Below are 23,137 nucleotides of genomic sequence, written 5' to 3'. Positions count from 1 at the left end.
TTTGAATATAGGCAAGAACAGGGTGTGAAAAAACATGAAGCGATTTCAGGGCCAGTAGAGAACTAAAGAAGTCAGTATAAATAGTGCAGTTTGAGTACTGCTTAGTTTCTATGTGATCCAGGGCAAGAGAAATGGCATACAGTTCAGCAGTGAACACAAAAGTTGTAGAGGGGATTCTGTGTGCAACCACCAAACCACAACAAACCATGGCAGAGCCCACACAGTCACCTGATTTCGAACCATCTGTATAAATAGGAATGGAAGGATGGTTCGAAAGATGTTCAACAAATAGCAGACAGTATTTCTAATCAGGAGTGAAAACTTTTCTCAGATGACTTAAAGACAGGTCACAATTGGGGACTGTAAGAAGCCATGGTTGGATGGGCTGACCAGTAGATACACAAAGTTAGCAAAGGACAGACCAATCCGTCCAACTGCATCTGGATATGAAGGCCAAAAGGAGCAATGGCAGATCATCTGTTTTGAAAAAGTATGGCTCTACAAGGAAGGAAAACATAACCCCAGGTGGGATGCTTTGGTAAGGAACAAAGTTTTGTAGCATATAGTAAAGAGAGCTGCAAACGGCAGAGGTGCAAAGAAGGTTCATGAGACTATGTATAAGCTCTGAACTGGAGAAGTGCAGAAAGCCCCAGTGCAGAGCCAATGTCCTTGATGATTAATGGGGTTCAGCATCTTTAAGGCTGAGGGTCTGGCAGAGCCACAGATCAATGATCCATAGTCGAGTTTCAACTGAATAAGAGCATGATATATCTTTAGCACAGAACATTGATCCACTCCTCAAGTGGTGGAAGAGAGGGCATGGAGGATGTTTGGTGCTCTTGTACATTTTACCCATAGCTGCTTGATGTGTGGTATAAAGGTCAGCTTACGGTCAAAGATAAGCCCTAAGAACTTTGTCTCAGGGGCCATAGGCAGCACAACTTCATCAATACAGAGTTCAGGATCAGGGTGAATACCCCTTTGGCAACAAAAGTGCATGCAAATGGTTTTAGAGAGAAATAAGTTAAAGCCATTTGCTGTGGTCCACTTCAGTAAACGATTAAGGGCAGTCTGTAGTTGCCACTCAATGTACTTCATGTTCGACAACTGACATGAGATGTGAAAGTCATCAACATAGAGCCCATTTGCAACAGTAAGAGGGAGTTGTTTAGTGATGGCATTAATTTTTATACTGAAAATTGTGACAATCAAAACACAGCCCTGAGGGACTCCAAATTTCCTGTAGAAAATAACTGGAAAGTGTCAAACCCACACAAACTTGGAATCTCCTGTCCATTAAAAAATTTAATAAAAATAGGCAAATTGCCACGTAACTCATATATATGAATTCTTGCAAAATGCCATATTTCCATATTGTATCATAAGCCTTCTCAAATGTCAAAGAATATTGATACAAGATGTCAAAGCAATTGGATGGTAGTTTGAAGCAATCTTGGGATCCTTCCCAGGCTTAGAGAAAGGTAGAACAATAGCCTGGTGCCAGGCATCAGGAAAAACATTCTCCTGCCAGATCTGGTTAAAAACAATCAGAAGAAGAGCAAGAGAAGCAAGGAGATAGATCGCACAGCACTTCATAATGTACATCATTAGGTCCAACCAATGTACTGCCAGACCGATGAAGGACCAGTTCGAGTTCCACCAGTGTAAAGGACGATTATAGTCATATAGACAATCAGCTTGAAAGGAAAGAGTTGATCACTCTGCCCGAGTCTTGATGCCCAAAAAGGTGGAGGAAGAAGCAAATGTGTTGAAACCCGGCAAAAGCTTTTACCTAGAGTATCAGCTACTTCCTGGCCATCAGAGAGCAAGATCGAGAGGGGGACACAGTTATATTGCTTAGTGACTTTTTGAATCTTGTCCTATATGACTTTGCAACTGGTGGTAGAAGATACGCCAAATGTGAACTTAATCCAAGATTCCTTCTGGCTTTGATGTCTTACCTACCAAGCATGTGCTTGGGCCTGCTGGAAAGTGATGCACTTTGAGATTGTGGGATATCTACGGAAAGTATCCCAGGCCCAATTCTGAGCCTTCTGTGCCATGTGGCAGGCAGGATTCCACCATAGACGAGGATATAGTGGAAAACATGTCGAGGTTTTACGAATACATTGAGCAGCTGCTTGTATATTGTCAGTTACTACTGCCACACAATCATCTATTGATGTCTTTCAGACAATGGCAGAACCAAATTCTGCAAGAGCAGAAAAAGAGGGCCAGTTTGCTTGATCCAGCTTCCATTGGGGCACACGGGTCGGGTGGCATAGAACACAGCCAGTCTCCCTAAAAATTATAGGAAAATGATCACTGCCTCATGGATTATTATCAACCCTCCATGAAAAATGGGAGAATAATGAAGGGGAGCAAACTGAGAGATTAATAACAGTAAAGGACTGACTAGGTGCATGAAAATAAGAAGAATCAGTATTGAAAGGAGAAAGGTTGTGATCAGAGAGCATACGCTCTACATAGTGATCCCTCCTATCAATATCAGCACTTCCCAGAGGGGATGATGTCCATTAAAGTCCCCCAGAATTAAAAACGGAGAAGACAACTGTTCAATGAGAGCGTTGAGGTATGATTGATCATATGTCTCTCCAGGCGACAGGTAGAGAGAACAAAAAGTGATGGCACGATTCAAGGAAATACGGATGGCTATGGCCTCCAAGGGTGTGTCGAGTGGTAAAGACAGGGTGGGCACATGTTGATCAACAATCAGTGCCACCTCTCCATGCACTCGTTCATCACACAGCCTGTCATTTCTGTACAGAGAAAACTGCTGAAAGATGACTGTATTGGCAGGTTTCAGAAATGTTTCCTGTAAGGAAAGACATACAGGATGGTAGGAAGCTATCAATGTTGCGATGTCATCCAGATTAGAACGTAAACCTCAACAGTTCTATTGTATCAAGATGGCCTCCATGGATCCTGCCCTGGATCGATTGGGCAGGTCTTTGCTGTTGAAAGGGGATTCCAGTGACTGAGGACGTGAATGAATGATTGTTTTGCATCTTGGGGTGGGAGAAGATGTATCCGAGGAAATGCCTTTACCTGGAACCAAAGGATGTGGATCTTTTGGTTTGTTGGAATGTATGTAATGACAGAGATGGATGTTGAAGTTGATTCATCAACTTTTTTAACCATGGATGTCAAAAGACTTTTCATTTGTTTTGAGAATGATTCTTTTGGAGGCACAGAAAGATTTGTCTGCACTCTCACTGTAGTTGTGGGATGAAGTGCAGCAGCAAACGTTTGAGATGAAGTGGTGGACGGCAACTGTTGAGCTTCAGGATGAGTAATGTTATGAATTGTTTTCAAATGCTGAACCTCTTTTTCTTCCAACCATTTAGGGCAGGAATAAAAGTAGAATGGGTGAGAGCTATTGCAATTGATGCAATGAGAGTGTTTCACACTCATAGGCATCGTGGTCCTTGCCACCACAATGAGCACACATCAGGAAATCACAACATGATGTCTTTAAGTGACCGAACCACTGACACTGGAAACATCAAAGAGGGTTTGGAATGTATGGCTGTACCCTGCATTTAAGATAGCCTACCTTGATGGTGGCAGGTGGACGTTGTGATGTAAGTGTTGGCATCGTAATTCCATCTTTGTGAGTGGAGATACGCCTCACTGCAGAAACTCCTTGGGTGAAGAAGCCAGCGAGAATCTCCGACTCGGGGATGTTCTTCAAATGCTTCTCAACAATAACTCCTTGTGATGAATTCAAAGTAGCATGAGGTGTAACCTCAATTGGTATATCCCCAATTGCCTTTGAATGCAAGAGGAGTTCACTGTATTGAGATGTGGATGTTTCCACCAATATGTCACCAGATCGAAGCTTCTTACTAACTTTGGAGAGCCAGCAAGTCCCTCTTAACCTTTTTCAGTGTTTGCACCCCTTTCAAATCAGTAATTTCTCGCACCCCCTGGAAACTTAAATATAAAAAAAGCTAAAAATATAAAGCATACTCTTATGTAAAAATATAGATTTGCTTTAATTATTCATGGGCATCCTCGCACCCCTTGGGAATCATCTTCGCACCCCTGGTTAAGAACCCCTGCTCTAGTCCCTTCTGAATGAAAAAGGGAGACATTTGCCCTAAAGGTTTGTCTAAAAGTGAATGCAATATAAAAAAGTGAGGTACTAGCAGGTGGTAGAGATGGTGAGGATTGCTGCTCAGAATCTTCAAGACATGATCATTTACCTATAGATTGTTTTTTCACTATTTTATTGAGATTTTTCATTGGAGTATCCATAATAAAGAAAGGGAAATTTTGGTGCCCACTGACCTCACTCACCATGGAGCCCTACGAGGGGACACATGGACACTGCAACAATGCCAGGGTTTCGTGAGCACTATACCAAGACACCAGCATCAGATACAATGTCCACAATACCTGCTGAGAACATCCAACACTGGTACTTGGTTGACCCTAGCCCAAGTGAACCAGCTTACTGACCCAAGGGGGGGCCACCCCAAGGCTGCCCAACTACAGAAATTCAAGGGCAAAGTGGTGTGTCAGGGTTGGACCCCTCAACCACCAGGATCCTCTCCTTCTCTTCATGGGTCACCATGCACGGCAAACACGTGGGTGGATGTTTAGATCCCAGAGGAGGTAAACTGAAAGAACAGAACCTTCTTTGGGAGGTCCCTTTACCACATACAGAATTTACACCGAGGGGAAAGCTTCTAAATTCTTTGTGCTGTGTTTTAAAGATAACAAGGATGAGAGAACACAAGTATGAAATTTGGAAAAGTTATGTTCCAGTTAAGTTTTATTTTGCTAATACAGTGTTTGACTTAAGGAATGAGTTGTTGTTGACAGTAACAGGGGCCAGCTTCTCACAAGAATTTAAGAGAGGAACTGATGATTTGATCACGGAAAAAGGTTGGTTTAAAGTTTTACTCTCCCAAAGAGTGAGTGTGCAAGGGCAGCCTTTAAACATTAAACTGTTTCATGTTGTCTACAGATGATATTATATTAAAAATATATTCCTTTGCTGACAATGTAACTGTCAGACTTTTTTTTTTTAAATAAATTTCTCAGCTTAACCATGGAAACTGTTTCATAAGTATTGCTGAAACATTATACAGACACTATTTCAACAAATAACAAGCACTCAGCAACCCAATTTGAAAATATTGTATGTTAGCAACTGATTATGCTGAGATAGAAGTTTCTACAGATATCTCAAGGATTCTAATAAACAGATGATAGCAGATAAACATGAAAAAAAAAAAAAACCTTTAGGAGTAAAATAGTTAAAACTAGTTTCCTGGTCTTTGTGCATCAATTTATTTCCAACTTATGATTTTTTTAAAATTAAATACATGATGTGTATTTTACACATTTCCAAATATAGACCTGTTTTGCAATGAATTAGCTACTTGTGAAACCCTAATTTTAAGTATTGCTAAGTGATTCTAACTTAATATTTAAAATAGTACGACTGATTTATAAAATTTTTATGCTGTTCTTTAGTTACTTGAATTTTAAAGTTTCAACATGTACAAGATATTAATAATTCACTTTCACTTTGTACAACTTTTTTACATGAAACTATTTGTAACAAGCAATATTATACACACTCTAAAGATTTGTATACAGTGTAATCATATATTTTCTCAGCACTGATATGAATACTTGTTTTCAATCAGTATAAGAGTGAAGCTCAAAATCATTGATCACAACTTTAGATATTAATTTAAATCCATGAAGATAACTACAAGCTAATGAAAATGAAGACAAAAAATCATGCATTATAACAAAATAATTAACTTTGGTAATTAAGATGATTAATATTTTTCAATGTACAAATAAATGGAGTTTTTCATGATTTCTGACTATTAAAGGCACCTATTACCAAACTTACAGGTTAGCATGAAATACATACCAGTAGTCAAGTTAACAGGAAAAAACTTTCTTTCAATACCAGTACCAAAGCTTAAAGTTTCTTTTGGTGAGGGAATGAAATATTTATGCTCAGGAAGAGTTGGTCCGAGTTCCAGAGGACTACAAGAAGATACCTAAAAACAAATGTTCATACATATTACACTGAAATAGAGTATTTACAATTATGTCTGCATTTTCAAGTAATCCCTAACTTTGTTAAGCATATACAAAGAAAATACTGGATTTGAAAAAAAACTTTGTTACTTTCAAAGCTGATAAATTTGTAAGAAACAAGATATTCCTATGACTTAGAGTTTTTTTTCCAAAATAACTAAAAAATAAAACTTCCTGGATTTTATTTACAGAAATCAGTTGCTAGCTCATTTTAGTTCTGCTGAAATTTATTTTAGCAAACAAAAAAGCTAGTTATGTTCCAACAATATATTTAAATTAAGGCACAGTTTATAATACAACAGAGATGCCTTCTTATATTATAAAATGTATCAAACAAACCAACAGTTTAATAGAAAAAAAAAGACAAACCTACTGTTTTTTTTTGTGCTTATATAGTGTGTTCATTATCCATGATATAGGCAGGCTTATTACTCTTCTCCGGAATTAAAAATTGTAAATATTTTGTTTTATTCTGGATATTATGTACCTTTTGAACAGGCTGGCAAAAGTTTATTTACCATCTGTCTGTTTTTTATTCTGGAACTTCATGATGTTTCCCTAAAAATTTCAAAATGTTCAAGAACTCTAATCTTTGTCCAGTGATAACAAGAAATTGATGCAATTATTATTTTTCTTAGTGGTATGAACGTGAAGAGGAAAGTTCATTGTGCATTTTTGCAGTTTGATTTCCAAAAATATAAAATCTACTTTAAAATTGTTTTCAGAATATTCAGTATTACTCTATTAGAAAGAAACTCAATCACAGGTAATGTACTCATTTTATGTTATAATAAAACAACATTTTGGGCAATATAGGACATACTGGTCACCTCAGCTGTTTCATCCTTCAAGTAAACTGCAACTACTAGATAAATTAAAAATCTTAAAATCAGCCCATATAATTTATATAGTTATCAAGCTTTCTCTTAAATCACTCAAGTTTTACTACTTCCACATCTAAAGGCACCCCATTACAAAAGCTAACAACCCTGTTTGAAAAATAAAGCTGTCTTAACTGAAGATGACTCCTACCCTGCCAAAATTTATATTTGTGTCCTGTAGTTCTAATGTTCTGTTATGTACAAACATACGAAAAAAAAGGATAATGCATCAACATCATCAATTCCCTTTACAATCTTAAACACCTCAATAACAGACCCCCTTCCCCAGAACCTTCTTTTTTGAAGAGAAAATAACTTCTCCATCCCAGGCACTATTGTAGTAACCCTTCTCTAAAGTTTTTGCAACAACTCAATTTCTTTCCTAAGATAAGGAGCCCAAAACTGAACACAATATTCCAAAAGTGACCTATACAATGAAATTATAACCTTATTACACTTGTATTAAATATTTCTGGACACGTAACCTAAAATTCTATTTGTTCTTCCATGAGCAACAGCACACTTGGAAACATTTTTATAAAATACTAAAAATGGTTTAATTATGCATAAATGCTTATAAAGGTTTTAAATACGTCATATACTATAGATTATATAACAAACATTATAAAATATACTTCACATAAGTATTGAAATTATCTTTCTTTCATAGTTTTCGACGTTTAATACAAGTTACAATGCGGCAGTAATAGCTGCACTGCTACAGAACAGTTTACTTTTAGTTATTTCCAGAAATCAGAACTAGCAGTCGCAACTCTATATATTACTAGTATCCATTTCATCACTCAGTAAGTTTGTGTTAAGACTAGCATCAAAGACGTTCTTTACTTCACTTCTGAAAACACTGTTAATCTTTAATATATATAACTAATATTACCAATATATGAATTCCTTTATCTGTACAGAATGCTATCTTATTATCAGCAGACCAATCTACTGAGAAACCATTATTAACAGAACCAGAAAATGACGAAGAATGTACAACTTTAAACACATCAGACATTTTAAACATTTAATCAATTCTCGCGCTGTGTAATGAGCATAAATGTTAGAGGTCGCTTATGTTCAATAAAAGCCAGAGCCGTAAAAAAGAAAGAAAACTTATTTAGTTTTTTTTTTTAAATAAAACGTATTTATAAACTGTTGTACAATTAATATGATTAATTGGATATAATAATTTTTGTAAGTGGAATGTATTAAGTTTTGCTTGGCGAATAAAAGTCTCTATTGTTTTTGAAAACCAATCCAAGTTTAAGCCCGGCATGCCTTAAGTCGTTAAGGCACTAGATTGGTAATCTGAGGGTCGCGGGAATTGATTCCCCATCGCACCAAACATGCTCGACCTTTCAGTCGTGGGAGTGATATAATGTGATCATCAATCCCACTATTCGTTGGTAAAAGAGTAGCTCAATGGTGAGCGGTTGTTGATGATGACTAGCTGTCTTCCCTCTAGTCTTACACTACTAAATTAGGGACGGCTAGCGTTGATAGCTCCCGTGTAGTTTTGCGCGAGATTCAAAATAAACCAACCCAAGTTCGTTTACTATTACTCTATGGTTGACAAAGACCCAGAAATAAATGAATAAGTTATGTAAGTCGTAAAATAATGATAATAACTTTAATTTGAAACGTTTAGCTTAAAAGTAAATGTTTTGGGGTAAACGCGGTTAAGAGTGTTTAGAAAACTCTTTTCTCTTCACACAACTTAAATGTAAAGTATTGGAATGGCTGCGTGAAAACAAAACAAAACAAAAACATTTGATAGTTTGAGGAGCACAGGATGGTTGATGGTTTGAAAGCAGGCAAAAACCAGAGACAGTTAACACAAAACCAGCAGCCAAGATAGGGTCTGCTGGGCTTCAGGGCAGCAGGACATTTATAAGTCCAACCTCTGGAATTAGTTGTGTGGGAAACGGGACCCCAAGGAAACCTACTTTTATTGGTTGGTACCTAATGATTGCCAGGCCAGTGCCCTGTTGAACTTAACATAAAGCATGTTTGCTAGAGGCAAGAAAGGAAAGGGTCTACGTGATGTAAACTTTATCGTGAGAGAAAGCTGGGTTTCATGGACATATGGTTGAATGTGGCGGGTTGTTTGTGGAAAAGTCTGTCTTTTTCGTCACTAATTGAGAGGTAACCCTAAGAAGAAGAAGTGAATGCAGCTTGGTTCATCTGTTTTTTGTTCGGGCAGTAACTGTGAGGTGGTAGAAGTGTCTATCTGAAAAAGTTCAACAATTGAGGTGATGGGTCGTTATATTAGGGAGTAGTAAATGGATGCTCATGTTGAAGGGTACTTGGCAGCAATGCAATGTCTTTGGACGTTTTGTAGGCGGTTGGGTTTGTGTCGCATTCTTCAGTTTCTTTTCTTTTGGGTGGATTGATTGGTTGTTGTGATGTCATCAGTCATGGTAAAGGCATCACATGAGTTCTCTGAAGTCCATGAAACTCGACCTCACCAGTAACCTGCAGAGGCAGTCCCACGTGTATACTTATTGGGCTACTCTTTTACCAACGAATAGTGGGATTGATCATCACATTATATCACCTCCACTGCTGAAAGGGCAACCATGTTTGGTGTGACGGGGATTAAAATCCGTGACCTTTAGATACGAGTCAAGTGCCTTAACCATTTGGCCATGCCAGGCCTAACAAATTTCGTATGCTGTGTTCATTTTTTATGTTTTAGTAGGAAAGTTTGAATGGAGCAAGTTCAAACTGATATTTCGAAGTAGCATTGAAAGACTTAAGGAAGTATGCGGATTTTATACGATCTATTAAGCAGTGACTTTAACTTCAGAGAAGTTTGTAATACTTAATTAATATTTTAAAGTTTACTCTTAATCTATTGCGAGCTATCATGTTTGGAAATATACATTCATTGAGTTTGTATCAACTCACTATAATGGAGGTAGCGAAAACGTGAGTGTATAATACACACACGTATATATATGTATATAAATGTATTTATATATAAAACTCGTGCATCAGCTAGTGAATGGCATTAAAAACAAAATTCACGTGTTAGGTATTCAAGATTTAGACAACTAGAAATATAAGTACGATCTGTGCAACAATCACTTTTTAATCACAAAATATAATTTTAAATAAAAGTATGCTCTTCACAGTAAGAACATTAGTTTAACTAGGACTGTATGTGTAGGTTTGATTACATCCTTATTGAAGTAATCTAGACCTATTTGATTGAAGAGCAAATAGTGAGATTTGGCCATAACTCTTACAGCACACTCTCGATCTCAGAGTGTGGAAAGTGTTCTTGCTGCAATAGGACTCAAACGATAAACGATTAGATACTCCGACCGAGTTCTATAACTACTAGGACATATCCAGGTCATTTGAATTTGCATACAGATCTATATAACTCAAAATGTGTTTCTTTGGTTATTATTTCAAACGTGATTAAAATAAATGAATTAACAAAGTTGAGCATATAAAAAAGAGAGTGATTATTTCATTCCCTTGTTAATTTACAATATATACACGTATAACCATTCGTAAAAAAATCACACAGTTGTGAATTGTGAGAACGCAAAGTTTGTATCACATCCATTAATTTGAATTGTGCTGTTTTTAAAAACCTATTATCAAGTAGTAAAGACAGTTGAATAAATGAAAAACAGACTGCATTACAAAAACGTTTACGCAATAAGGCTTCCATTATTCTCTTTCTAGAGTGTATCGGCCCGGCATAGCCAGGAGGTTAAGGCATTCGACTCGTAATCCGAGGGTCGTGAGTTCGAATCCCCGTTGCACCAAACATCCTCGCCCTTTCAGCCGTGTGGGCGTTATAATGTGACGGTTAATTCCACTATTCGTTGGTAAAAGAGTAGCCCAAGAGTTGGTGGTGGGTGGTGATGACTAGCTGCCTTCCGTTTAGTCTTACACTGCAAAATTAGGGACGGCTAGCACAGATAGCTCTCGAGGAGCTTTGCGCGAAATTCAAAACAAACCAAATCAAACTAGAGTGTACACTTTGTGTGAAAGATAGAAATTTTCAGAAAAAAAATAAATGTTAAACTTTGGAAATACATAAACATAAGTGTTGCAAAAATTAATAAATTTACTTTTCTGTAATTAAATTAGAATATTTCTGAAGTGGGGAATATTTAGGGAGTTTTGTATATATATATTGTATCAGTGTTTTGCATGGTTATGATATTTGTATGAATGAATAAAGGTCCTAATCATTTCTTTATGGGCGCTTGTATGAATTCGTTTCTATACTTTGTTCACTATTCGTGGAAGTCAAGGAATACCAACGGTATGAGTTGAGGATTCTTTTCTTTTAATATATTATTTAGAGCAGTTAATGGTGTAGGTAGTCCAAGGAGTATGGGATACCGCACTTGACACATTTGTGTGACTTTAATAAAGTGTGGTATAATTTACGTTTTTCTTGTATCACGAAGACTTATTTCGGTAAACATTTCTAGTCTCAGCAGCTAGTTTAAGTGCAAACAACAAGAAACCGCTAGTCTGGTAAATATACATGTATTTTAGCGAATAAATATTTTATTTATTTGTTCATTGTTCATGAACAACGTTTCGACCTTCCTGGGTCATCTTCATGTTAACAGGAAGATGGAGGGGGAGGAAGAGGTTCAGGTGAACTTGACCCTCCCAGGTCTACCAAAAGATCAAAATACCGATAAAGAGCAACGAAGTCACCAAATTAAGCATAGTTGAAAGACGAGTAGACTTGTATGTTATACATGTGAAGTAACATCTTATTAATCGAAGTGTTATGTGAACTGGGGAAGAATGGAAAATTATGATTAGCTATTTTCCATTACCCAGGCAATCCAAATGTTGTGAAACTTAGGGTAGAGGTCTTAAAAATATAGAAACTTGTTCTGACCAGAAAATCCCTGTCGCACCAAACTTGCTCGCCCTTTCAGCCGTGGGGGCGTTATAATGTGACGCTCAATCCCACTATTCATTGGTAAAAGAGTAGCCCAAGAGTTGGTGGTGGATGGTGATGACTAGCTGCCTTCTCTCTAGTCTTACACTACTAAATTTACTAGCTTTGCGCGAAATTCAAAACAAACAAAACTGAACAGAAAAGGTAAACAATAATGAATACACTGTACAGAAGTAAAAACTAAAAAAAACAAAAAAACGACTAACTAGAATTAGAATCAATTTAATATCTTTCATTTCTGGAACTTTGAAACTCTCCTTAATCGCCGATACTATTAAATACATCTTTTGAGGTGTTATCTAAGCGATGTTTATTTTCATTTTTTCAGTATCATTCTCGAATATACAGTGAAAAATTTATTCTGACAGCACAGTTTTCGTTTCAGTAAGCATGTAACCCACGGGACTGAAGTTGACGAAGAGTGACTAAAATCTTGAAAAGGACTAAAATGACAGACCGAAGGAAAAAATGGAAACAAAATATATGAGCTTCAATCAGAGCAGGTAGATTTTTTATTTTTTTGTTAATCACACTATCGTAAACAACCTTCTATTTATTTTTTTGTCTTAAGGTCAGCCATAAAACTTCAATATCTAAGTTAATGTCTAAAGTGTATATTGCATTAAACTCACGTATAATGTAAATTCTTTTTTTTTTCATCTTGAAAAAGCACACACACCTGTTTACGATTAAACAGTATGAAATAATCTTTTTGTAAAGTTTTTAAAACACGTAAGTTTAGTTATGCAAGCCACTCTCAACTTGTTTACTTTTTCGGAGTTCTCCCCTAACGCACAGAGTCACTCAAAGCTCAAACGTGTCGTTTTCACAGCTTCTGTGAAATTTACTTCGCTTGTGTTACGTATGATCAAAATTCGTTCACTTTTTCCACGCGAATGGTAAACTGGAACTAAGTTTATTGAGCCACTTACGTCTAAGAAGTATTAATCTTTCAGTGGACAAGCAGATGAATTTAGTGTCACTTAGCAAACTTTCTTATAGTTCAACTCACAGCAACGCTCAAAAACTGAAGACATGATAAAGGAATACTTTTTTATAAATTCATAGGTGAACTCATTATTAAAAAAAACTTTATAGTTAAAATCCGGCTATATAAATTTTAAATTTCTTCCTCATTCAACATTTTTCTCCCAAGAGTATGTACATATAATAATACTCTGCAAATTTCGTACACCAACTTTAACACGTTGTTTTATGTGGAAGAAAATATTTTACTTTGAACTGTAACCTTTTTAAAATCAAACACACTTTTAATGTGCCATAGCGTGAATGTGGTAAAATGTAAATGAGTTGTGTTTGGTAGATATTACCTTAAATGCGGATTATATGTATAATGACAACATTATGAGTCTAATGTGAAACAAGGGTAGAAGTCGTAAAAGCTATTAAAATCAAATTTAAATGTGTCACTTGGGTAGAACACAATTTACGAACTATTCATCCATACATCTTTGGTGAGAAATATTTTGATTGGGGAAAGAATTTGTTTAGCCAATCGTATTTGTTCTTCGTCACGAGTGTATTAAAGCACACGTTTATTGGATTTCATATCTCAGGTATGGCAAATGATGAATAGACAGATTTGCACTTGTTGACGCCAATGTGACGCGCATGGGATCAGCATCCTGTTAAAATCTCATGCTCGTATCAACACCACATGTACAACATAATTGAGTATGGCGCCAAAACAATAAAGGCAGTTCTTGCCAAAGCCTATGATGCACTTGTCGGTTGGCGACTTTCTTTAACACGAAGGCTAGAGTAAATACGGAAGAATACAGATAATAAAATGTGTTAGTGGGATTCTAACGCTACAAAATTGTTATACTCTGTGTTTTCCAAACATCATGATAAACTTCATAAATATCCATAAGAAATTTGTGAGGCTAACGAATAGACGTGGTCTATACTGTAGTTCTATTGTTATGGTTCTGTGAGATATCTTTCTATAGGTGTGGTGTTCAGGCACACTGACATCTGTCTATTGCACTTTGACTCATGGCAGACAAACAGACCTGAAATGTTGTTTTTACAAATCTTTACATTAGATATGCAATTGGCGTTTCAAAGAAACTTTTGTCCCTGCACACTTATGGCATTAAACGAAACGCCTCTTGAGCAGCCAAGGAATAAAATTGCGGGGATGAAAAATAGATTTGTAACTTAATTCTCATACACATGCGATTTCGAATCGCAATGTGCCAATTAAGAAAATATGAAAAAAAGAAATCTATAGCTCACATGATTTTCATTACAAAACCTAAGCCAATCGATTTCTCATGTAAATACGGTAGTTTTTTTGGTTGTTTAACTGCAAGGTGGGTAGTGTTGTTGTTAGAAGGCAAAAATAGATAATTAAAACCAGTTTTCTGTTTAACTACTGTTAAGATAAGAAGCTAGTCATTTTCCTCTCTCTCTATGTGTGTTATATATTTATGTATATAAACAGATACCTGTGTTAATATTATAAAAATAATGTAACGTTTAAATGGTTTATATGTTAGTTATAAGTTAATTTAGACTTAATTTAGACCACATAATTTTACAAGGTGATTTAAATGGCGTGATATTCTCGGATTAATTGATTTCTAAGAGTATTTGGTAAATCAAATTTATAACAGAAGATTTGAACAGGGTAATTAGAAGGTAAATTTCAAGTTGACTAAGTTGGGTGAGTTTTATTCTAAGAAAATTAGCAGACTAGACCCGATGGGTAAAATGAAGAATAAGGTAGGAAACGTGTTATATTTGCACAGCATAAAATGATGAAATGAAAAAGTTTATTTCAAATTAGGAACTTTCTATTTAGAGAATTATGTATAAAAAAGGACGATACCACGGATCAAAATCTGTATATAGTGACATAAATATCCTGTTTTTTATAAACTAATATTTTGAATCAATTTAGGAGTTGGTTGTCTAAATAGTAACCTATTGAACAGTTCTTACAGACCCCACAGCTGCCAAGTAAAAAAATATCAATACTGTAATCCGAGAGACCTTGGGACCAGCCTCAATTTCGATAATCCCATGTACAACTGCTACCGTCTGACTAATCTGGAAGAAGATCCAGTTGTTAAAGTGGCACTACAAGAGAGGGCCGGGGGAATGGATTAAGGACTGGACTATGCATAGGAAGGAAGAATAATGTCTTCCAACGATAAACATCACATACCTCTTTGGAAAAGAGGATCTTCTTGTTGCAGACGGATTTCACTAAGACAAGGAGAGCCTTAATCCATGCCTGCAAGTTAATTGGGCCACTACTGTGGTCAGTGTGGTTAGATTAAAATCTACGACTGCTTTAGAAGATCTGGTCACAGCATTAAGGTGAGGGTGAGGACAGTTGGATCTTGTTACTACCGCTGAGATGGGTGTACATTTTGTATATATATTTTGTCTTAAGGATATATTTTATATATATTTCTGTTCAAGTGTATGTTTTGTGTAAAACCAAAAGTATAAATTTCTTTTTTATTTTCTTGTTTTCATTTATTATCTTATTTCACTTTTTGTCCTCTGTGTAAGAAAATACACACACACATTTCTCTTCTTTTTTCTTTTCATTTACGTTTTAAAATTATCTTAGACACATTACAATGTTAGTGTTACTACCTTATGATTTCAAATTTAATATCTTAGACACAATTACAATGTTAGTGTTACTACCTTATGATTTCAAATTTAATACTTTTATAATGGAAAAGTTGTCTTGATATTAAATACTTCTTCTCTGTAATATTTTAACGCTGTGTATAAAATTAAGTCTTTTGTTTTTGCTCCAGGAGAAAAGAAATTCAAACACTTTTCTCATTCTTGAAAACTCAGTTAAGGCTGCTGATTTAAAGTTTTTATCACACAGCGTTACCAAAGGTACGAAAGTTAGGCTTAGAGGAAGAAAGAATTATCACTTCTAATCTAATACCCCTAGGGAAGTTGGATCCGGATTGTTTTGATGTTACAAAAAGGTTTTTCTTCGTCCCTCAGCAGTACAGCGGCACGCCTGTAGACTTCTACAGCTAGAAACCGGATTTTGATATTCATGGTAGGCAGAACACAGATAACCCATTGTGTAGTTTTGTGTTTAATTCCAAATAGTTAATCAATTAACTTTTTTTCATGTATACTATATAAAATATAAGCAAAATAACCTAAAATCGTATTATGCTTTTATTTACAATAGTTAAAATATCTTATTTAATCTTTCGTCAAAAATGGAAGGTTACTAAAGGTATTTTAAATACATGTATTATTATAATAAGATTCAATGTTAGCATGTGTGTCACGTAACTACATCTAAACCTGTCCCTCGCTGGTACAGCGGTTTGTTTGTTTGTTTGTTTTTTGGAATTTCGCACAAAGCTACTCGAGGGCTATCTGTGCTAGCCGTCCCTAATTTTGCAGTGTAAGACTAGAGGGAAGGCAGCTAGTCATCACCACCCACCGCCAACTCTTGGGTTACTCTATTACCAACGAATAGTGGGATTGACCGTCACATTATACGCCCCCACGGCTAGGAGGGCGAGCATGTTTAGCGCGACGCGGGCGCGAACTCGCGACCCTCGGATTACGAGTCGCACGCCTTACGCGCTTGGCCATGCCGGGCCCAGGTACAGCGGTATGTCTACAGATTTACAACACTAAAATTAGGGGTTCGATTCCCCTCGGTGGATTCAGCAGATAGCCTGATGTGGCTTTGCTATAAGAAAACACACACACACCTTCTAAACCACTGGTTGTACTGAATTCCAAGTGCAACCAAATGGATCGTCTTGGTCCTAAAGTTTGCACAAAAGTAAAATGTGTCTATGTAATGATTTCAGGACAGTTATTGTAATTCTTTCTGTGTGTGTGTGTCTGTTTATATTTTCATTGAGTGTGATTTCGCACTTTGATTGTGTTCTGTGTTTCATTAATTTTTTTTTCCCTGTGTGGTCTCTGCATTTTTGAAGAACTTTATTTAACATGATTTTATGTTTCATGTTTATTACTGACTTTTGTGAGAAGGTTTAATTTTTATTGATTTATTAAAATTTTTATTTTATTAATTTTTCTTTATTATAATTTAATTTTTTGTATTTGATTAATCGTGGACTATTTTAATATGCCTTAATGTATTTGTAAATTATTTTAATGCGTCTTTGTAATGTGTGGTGATTTTATGTTTATGTTTATTTTATTTTGGTACAGGTGAATTTAATTTTAATATTCTAATTTAAATTTTGTATTGTTTTTTATTAAAGGTTATTCTCTTTCTTTAATGTGAAATAGCTCATTTTATGATTTTGATTTACGCTTTATCAGCGATTCTTTACTAACCCTATTTACACAGATGGGTTCAAAGAGTGCGTGCCAGAGTGCCTTTTAGTATGGTATTATGTATTTTATGTCAGAATTATCAACTATTTATTTCACACTACACTGCTAATTCAGCAACAATTCATGATAGAATGTGGTATAATATACCATTTACAATACATAGGGATGCTGAAAAAAATTTGTTGATATACATTTCGGAGGCCCTGAAGGTTACGTGCAATGGAGAAAAGTACCTTTATTCATCACTTGAACTTTACTTTGCACCCTGATTTAGCGAAATCTGAGTTAGATTAATTTTGGAAATCCACAGATATATGTTGAGTATAAACACGTTTTGTAACACATCTGATGTTTTTGTGTATTTGTACTTATAGCCAACGTTCCTTCTCCTACAAGGAGTCGTTCTCAAAGGTCATCACCATGCACATTCGGTTACAACGTATCTTTCATCCAGTGTTGTAATAGTTGTATCTGAGTTAAATGATTAATTTTTGTTGTTTGTGTAATGTATTAGATTGGTTTGTGTTTGTGACAATTTGATATGTATTTTATTTTATATGTAACGTAACCAGGCAAACTGTACCATTGTTAGTCTATCTTATTAAGACTTGAACTAAACCAATGTTAGGTTTATTTTTGGCCCGGCACGACCAGGTGGTTAAGGCATTCGACTCATAATACGAGAGTCGCTGGGTCGAATCCCCGTCATATCAAACATGCTCGCCCTTTCAGCCGTGGGGGCTTTATAATGTGACGGCCAAGAGTTGGCGATGGGCGGTGATGACTAGTTGCCTTCCCTCTAGTCTTACACTGCTAAATTAGGGACGGCTAGCACAGATAGCTCTCGAGTAGCTATGCGCGAAATTTAAAGCAAAATTTTATTTTTTGAGTTTGTTTAATGTGACCATTATTATATATTTTATTATTGTTGCGAGTCAACTTAATTGGTTTCAAACTTTAAAATTAGGGATGGCTGAGACACCCTGAAAATAAAAGGAGGGAAGAAATGCGTGGTGGCGTAATATGTGTTTGCTGCTCCACTATTTTTAACATAGAAAAAAAATCATTTATTCAGGTGTATGTGCAGTTTTTATACAATACGTTGGTCAAGAAAGAAATTTTGCTATATCTACCTACTGTTATGAGGTATTCACCTAATATATAACCTTTGTGTTCCCCCAATAAATGTTTCTTCAAGGTTAAGCGTAAACATTAAACTCTTTTACGGGTTGGTGAGGTCATAACTAGAATCAACAACCTCTCTTATTTTCTGATGTGGACGGCCCACCATCACATCGGTGGCGCAAGTCATCCGGAAAAAGTATGAAATTTTAGTTTTAATTATACAGGGTGTTCGGAAAGTCACTGTGCACTTATATATTTATTAACAGACATGTTTTAATATAGAATACAGGAGGTAAATATGAATGACAATTATAAACAATGTTGAAAGTGATCTCCGTTGGCATCAATACAGACTTGGATCCTTATTTTGTTTCTAAACACCTCTGTCAGTTGCTGATTTGAAATAGACTGAATGAATGCTGTTATCGTTGCTTTCAAAACTGTACAGTGACTTTCCAAACACCCTGTATAATATAATGTTCAGTCTACACGAGCTTATTCCCGCTTTTAACCTTTAGCTCTTTAGTATTGTTTGTTTGTTTCTTGAGTTTCACACAAAGATACACGAGGGCTATCTGCTTTAGCTGTCCCTAAATTAGCAGTGATAAACCAGATGAAAGGCAACTAGTCACGACCCCTCACCGCCAGCTCTCGGGCTACTCTTTTACCAACGAATAGTTGGTTTGACCGTCACATTATAACATTTCGACGGTTGAAAGGGCGAGCAAGGTTGGTGGGACGGGGATTCGAACCCTCAGATGCCGCTCTTTTGTATTTTGTCTTATTAGTGCAAACATTGTGGTTTGTGTTATTGAATAAAGGTTGTTTTCACTGCATGCTACACTGTGCATAGCCTCTTTACTTCACAAAGACAGCCAGGTTCAAATAATTTAGAATAAGTTTTGTAAATTTGTTGATCGTTTCTCCTGTTATTCCGCGAACTTACATTATTCACTTTCTTTGGATATCTGTTTTATCTGAGTATCATAATATGTGTTTAATTTCGTTTTGTTTTTTATTTTCCGAAATTGGTGCTTCATTATTTGGACTATCTTGTTTGTGTAAAAATTAATGTGTAGCATATAGTTTTTTCATGCTATATCTTATTGCTTTACGGATAGTTTTATTAAGACATTAAAAACAATAACGCACACATAAGTAACATTTAATAGTATCCCAATCCATCGGTTCCGAAAGTTGAGTTGCAACTCCTAAAACATCTAGGCTTTATGAGAGGCAGTGTCATCCTCTCTTCGCTGTCAATATTTATTTTCAGACGTGTTTGGATGTAAGAAACGATGCTATCAAGTCTAGTGTATATTATCTTAGTAACGTTCAAACAATGGCAGTAAATTTAGATTCTAGAACAAACACGTATAAAAATCTTTAATCTTTTATGAAGTTTTTTCTCCCTACATCTAGAACTTTTTATTGCCACTAATTTTATTTCATTTTAATATAATTTGCCCGTTTGTTAAAGCGCAATATTACAAAATAGAATATATGCATTGTTTCCTTTACTCAGATCAAGACCCAAGTTTTATCATTTTTATTTCTCATGTTTACTGCTAAAATCCTGAGACCACTTTTTAAAACTTTGACAAGAATAGCTAATCACACAATGATGATGTTGTCACAAAAGCATAGGGCATGTTCTCGTATCATGCAACACTGAGGAAAACAACAAAATCAAAAACTGATAATGTAATTTTTAATCCAATGGAGCCTAAGTTACACAATATTACATAAAGTATGATATGATATGTAGCTTAAAAACACCAATGATGAATATTTAAAAAATATTCTTCAACATTTAACCATATGGAAATTTTCAATGAACTCTAATGAATTATATTCATTAGCTATTTTAGTTTGAAATTTTGATCGATTTTCGTTGTCGTATCTCTGGTCATAGAAATGCGGTTTAGTTAATGTTATTGATATAATTTATTTAATATAGTTTCGATCAATTGTTTGTTTATATGAATCACATAAAATGTTATTTTATTAGAAAGACACTTTTGATAAGTTAGCTTATATGGGCGAAAAATCATTTTGTAATAACTACTGAAGAAGATCTTAACCATTAAATAACAGTGTTTACTTAAAGAAGCTACGACGAAATTCACAGCGATATTTTATGCTCTTAAGTATGAGCTGACGACTCTATAATATGATATAAAGTTCCCCATATAGCGGTTTAATTTATATAAAATATATGGTGCATATGTGTAAACGTTGTTCATTAATTAAGTTTTAATACATTAATATAGGTTTGTAATGAATCTCTTGTGAGTCCTCTCCCCCGTGGCACAGTGGTATGTCTGCGGACTCACAACGCTAGAAACCGGGTTTTGATGCCCGTAGTGGGCAGAGCACAGATATATCTTTGTGTAGCTTTGTGCTTCACCTTAAACAAACCCCTATAAGCCGGACTCTGGCTGTCAATCTGAGGATTAGCGTTCGTGACCCGTTGCTACTAAACTTGCCCTATACTGTGGCAGCAGGTTAACTACAGGAGTGACTTCAAGTTGATAAGACGAGGCAAGCTCAATAGAATGAGGTGGGTGCTGTTCATCAACCGCCTTTCACTATAATCCTATCTGGACCACAAAACTCCCTTTACGTCTTGAATGCATGTTAAATTCTATAGTTGGAGTAAAAATAATAATTATCACTTTACTTCAACAATTTTTTACTTAAAATATTTCAGTTTGTTTGTTTGAAGTTAAGCACAAAGCTACACAATGAGCTATTTGTATTCTGCCCATCAGGATTATCGAAACCCGATTTCTAGCGTTGTAAATTCACAGATATACTGCTGTGCCACTGGGGAACCAACTCTATGGAGTACCACCTGTAAACTAGGCATTTAGATGCATGTTAGAATTGGTCTGCGTTTCCCGAAGTACTGGTTTATATTTTGTAGCTTATAATTATTTTAAAATGTATTGATTCATGTGTAATATCGCGTGTGATTTTTTTTATTCTTTAGCGGTTATATTACTGCTGTCTTTCAACATAACCTTTTTTGGTGTCACAGCTTGTGGTCTAAACGACCACTAATGAAACTTAGACTTGAAAATAGCTCGAGCCTACAGTTAAATAACATTAGACAGAACAGTTTATAATCTTCTACGTCAATGTACTTTGTAGAATAAATAAAATGGTTGGAGCAGTAATTTGTTGTTGATATTGAGATGCTGACTACCCAGAGCATTTGTAGTGGTGAGTAAAGAATTCTAGTGGAAAGTTTGGAAAACAAAAAAAAGAAAACAATCTGAGAACTTCTTTATAATTTATTTAGATGTATTTTCGTTCCAAAATAAGTTTTTGTTACTTTAAAAACTACAGAAATATTCTTTCATGACAAGACATTAGATTAGATTAAGTAATATTCACAATAAAAAAATGTTTGAAGATTTTATGAGAACATATCAAATGATGCAAGGCTTCATTTTAAACAGTGTTTATATTTTCTGCTTCTAATAGCAGATGATCATACTGTATATGAACAAATTAGGATTTGAGCATAACAAACAGCTGTAACTGAACAAGATAAGCTTTAGTGGTTTAAAAACATGTTGCCTGCGGTTATTAACCTTCAAGTGAAGGTTATATATACAGGGTGTTCGGAAAGTCACTGTTCACTTATATATTTATTAACAGACATGTTTCAATATAGAATACAGGAGGTAAATATAAATGACAATTATAAACAATGTTGAAAGTGACCCCGTTGGCATCAATACAGACCTGGATCCTTTTTATTTTGTTTCTAAACACCGCTGTCAGTTGCTGGTTTGACATAGACTGAATAAAATATGATTACAAAACTGCACAGTTACTTTCCGAACACCCTTTACATTTATTTTGGGTAATCATCTGTGTTTTCCTAACAAAATAATATCTTATGGTCGTATTTTGAAATAACTCCTGTTGGGAACATCTTATGCCAACAAAATTGAGTATTCATATGTAAGCCATATGACTTACATTAGTCATAAACTATAACTATAGTTATAAACTATAACTAGTTTATAGTTAAACTAGACTATAAAGGCTAGTTTATAGCCTGTCAGAATTAATGGTATACCTCAATTTCACATTTCATAGATAACTGAAATGAATAAATTTTGCGAAACCAAATTTCAGTAACAAGAGATAGAAAAGTGTCCTCGAGGAAGTTAAACGTCGTTAAATATTTTTGTAAGCCAATCAAAATTAAGATCATTCATTAAGATTATTCATAGAATAATTATTGGTAAAAATAAGTTAGATTAGCAACTTTTAATACGTAGGAAAGTTAGTGCGTTTTGGTTACACTACGTTCAAACAATGGATTTTATGTTAGGTCGCTTAGCAACAAAAGTACAACCTAATATTGTCATTAGTTTGTTTTGAATTTCGCGCAAAGCTACATGAGTGTTATCTGCGCTAGTCGTCCCTAATTTAGTAGTGTAAGTCTAGAGGGAAAGCAGCTAGTCATTATCATCCACCGATAACTCTTGGATTACTCTTTTATCAATGAATGGTGTTATTGACCGACACATTAACACGCCCTCACGGCTGAAAACCGCCTGGCTATGCCGGGCCGTTACTAGCTATGTAGATTAAAGCCAAAAAGTAATATATAAATTAACGATATCTTTTACATAGCCCTTTCATGACCAGGTGGTTAGGGCGTTCGATTCGCAATCTATTGGTCACGGGTTCAAATCCCCGTCACACCAAACATGCT

At 35.4% G+C, this 23,137-nt stretch overlaps 1 protein-coding gene across 4 annotated transcripts in view; it reads right to left on the bottom strand.

The window, feature by feature from the left end:
- Window positions 1–8,035, bottom strand: part of LOC143246241 (general transcription factor 3C polypeptide 4-like) — a 55,948-nt gene extending 47,913 nt beyond the window's left edge. For 3 of the 4 annotated variants that reach the window (XM_076492613.1, XM_076492614.1, XM_076492616.1), the window contains exons 1-2: window positions 7,870–8,035; window positions 5,921–6,053 (exon numbers count right to left, since the gene is read on the bottom strand). In XM_076492613.1, the coding sequence (XP_076348728.1) occupies window positions 5,921–6,053; window positions 7,870–8,004 (268 nt within the window). In that variant the 5' untranslated portion in view covers window positions 8,005–8,035. The remainder of the gene's footprint in view (window positions 1–5,920; window positions 6,054–7,869) is intronic. The other variant, XM_076492615.1, reaches the window with a different exon arrangement.
- Window positions 8,036–23,137: the final 15,102 nt, after the last annotated feature.

Source organism: Tachypleus tridentatus, chromosome 3, assembly GCF_004210375.1.
Source record: "Tachypleus tridentatus isolate NWPU-2018 chromosome 3, ASM421037v1, whole genome shotgun sequence".
In the NCBI taxonomy this organism is placed as follows: domain Eukaryota; kingdom Metazoa; phylum Arthropoda; class Merostomata; order Xiphosura; family Limulidae; genus Tachypleus; species Tachypleus tridentatus.
The sequence above is the reverse complement of the archived record's forward strand: the minus strand, read 5'-3'. Positions and strand labels throughout refer to the sequence as shown.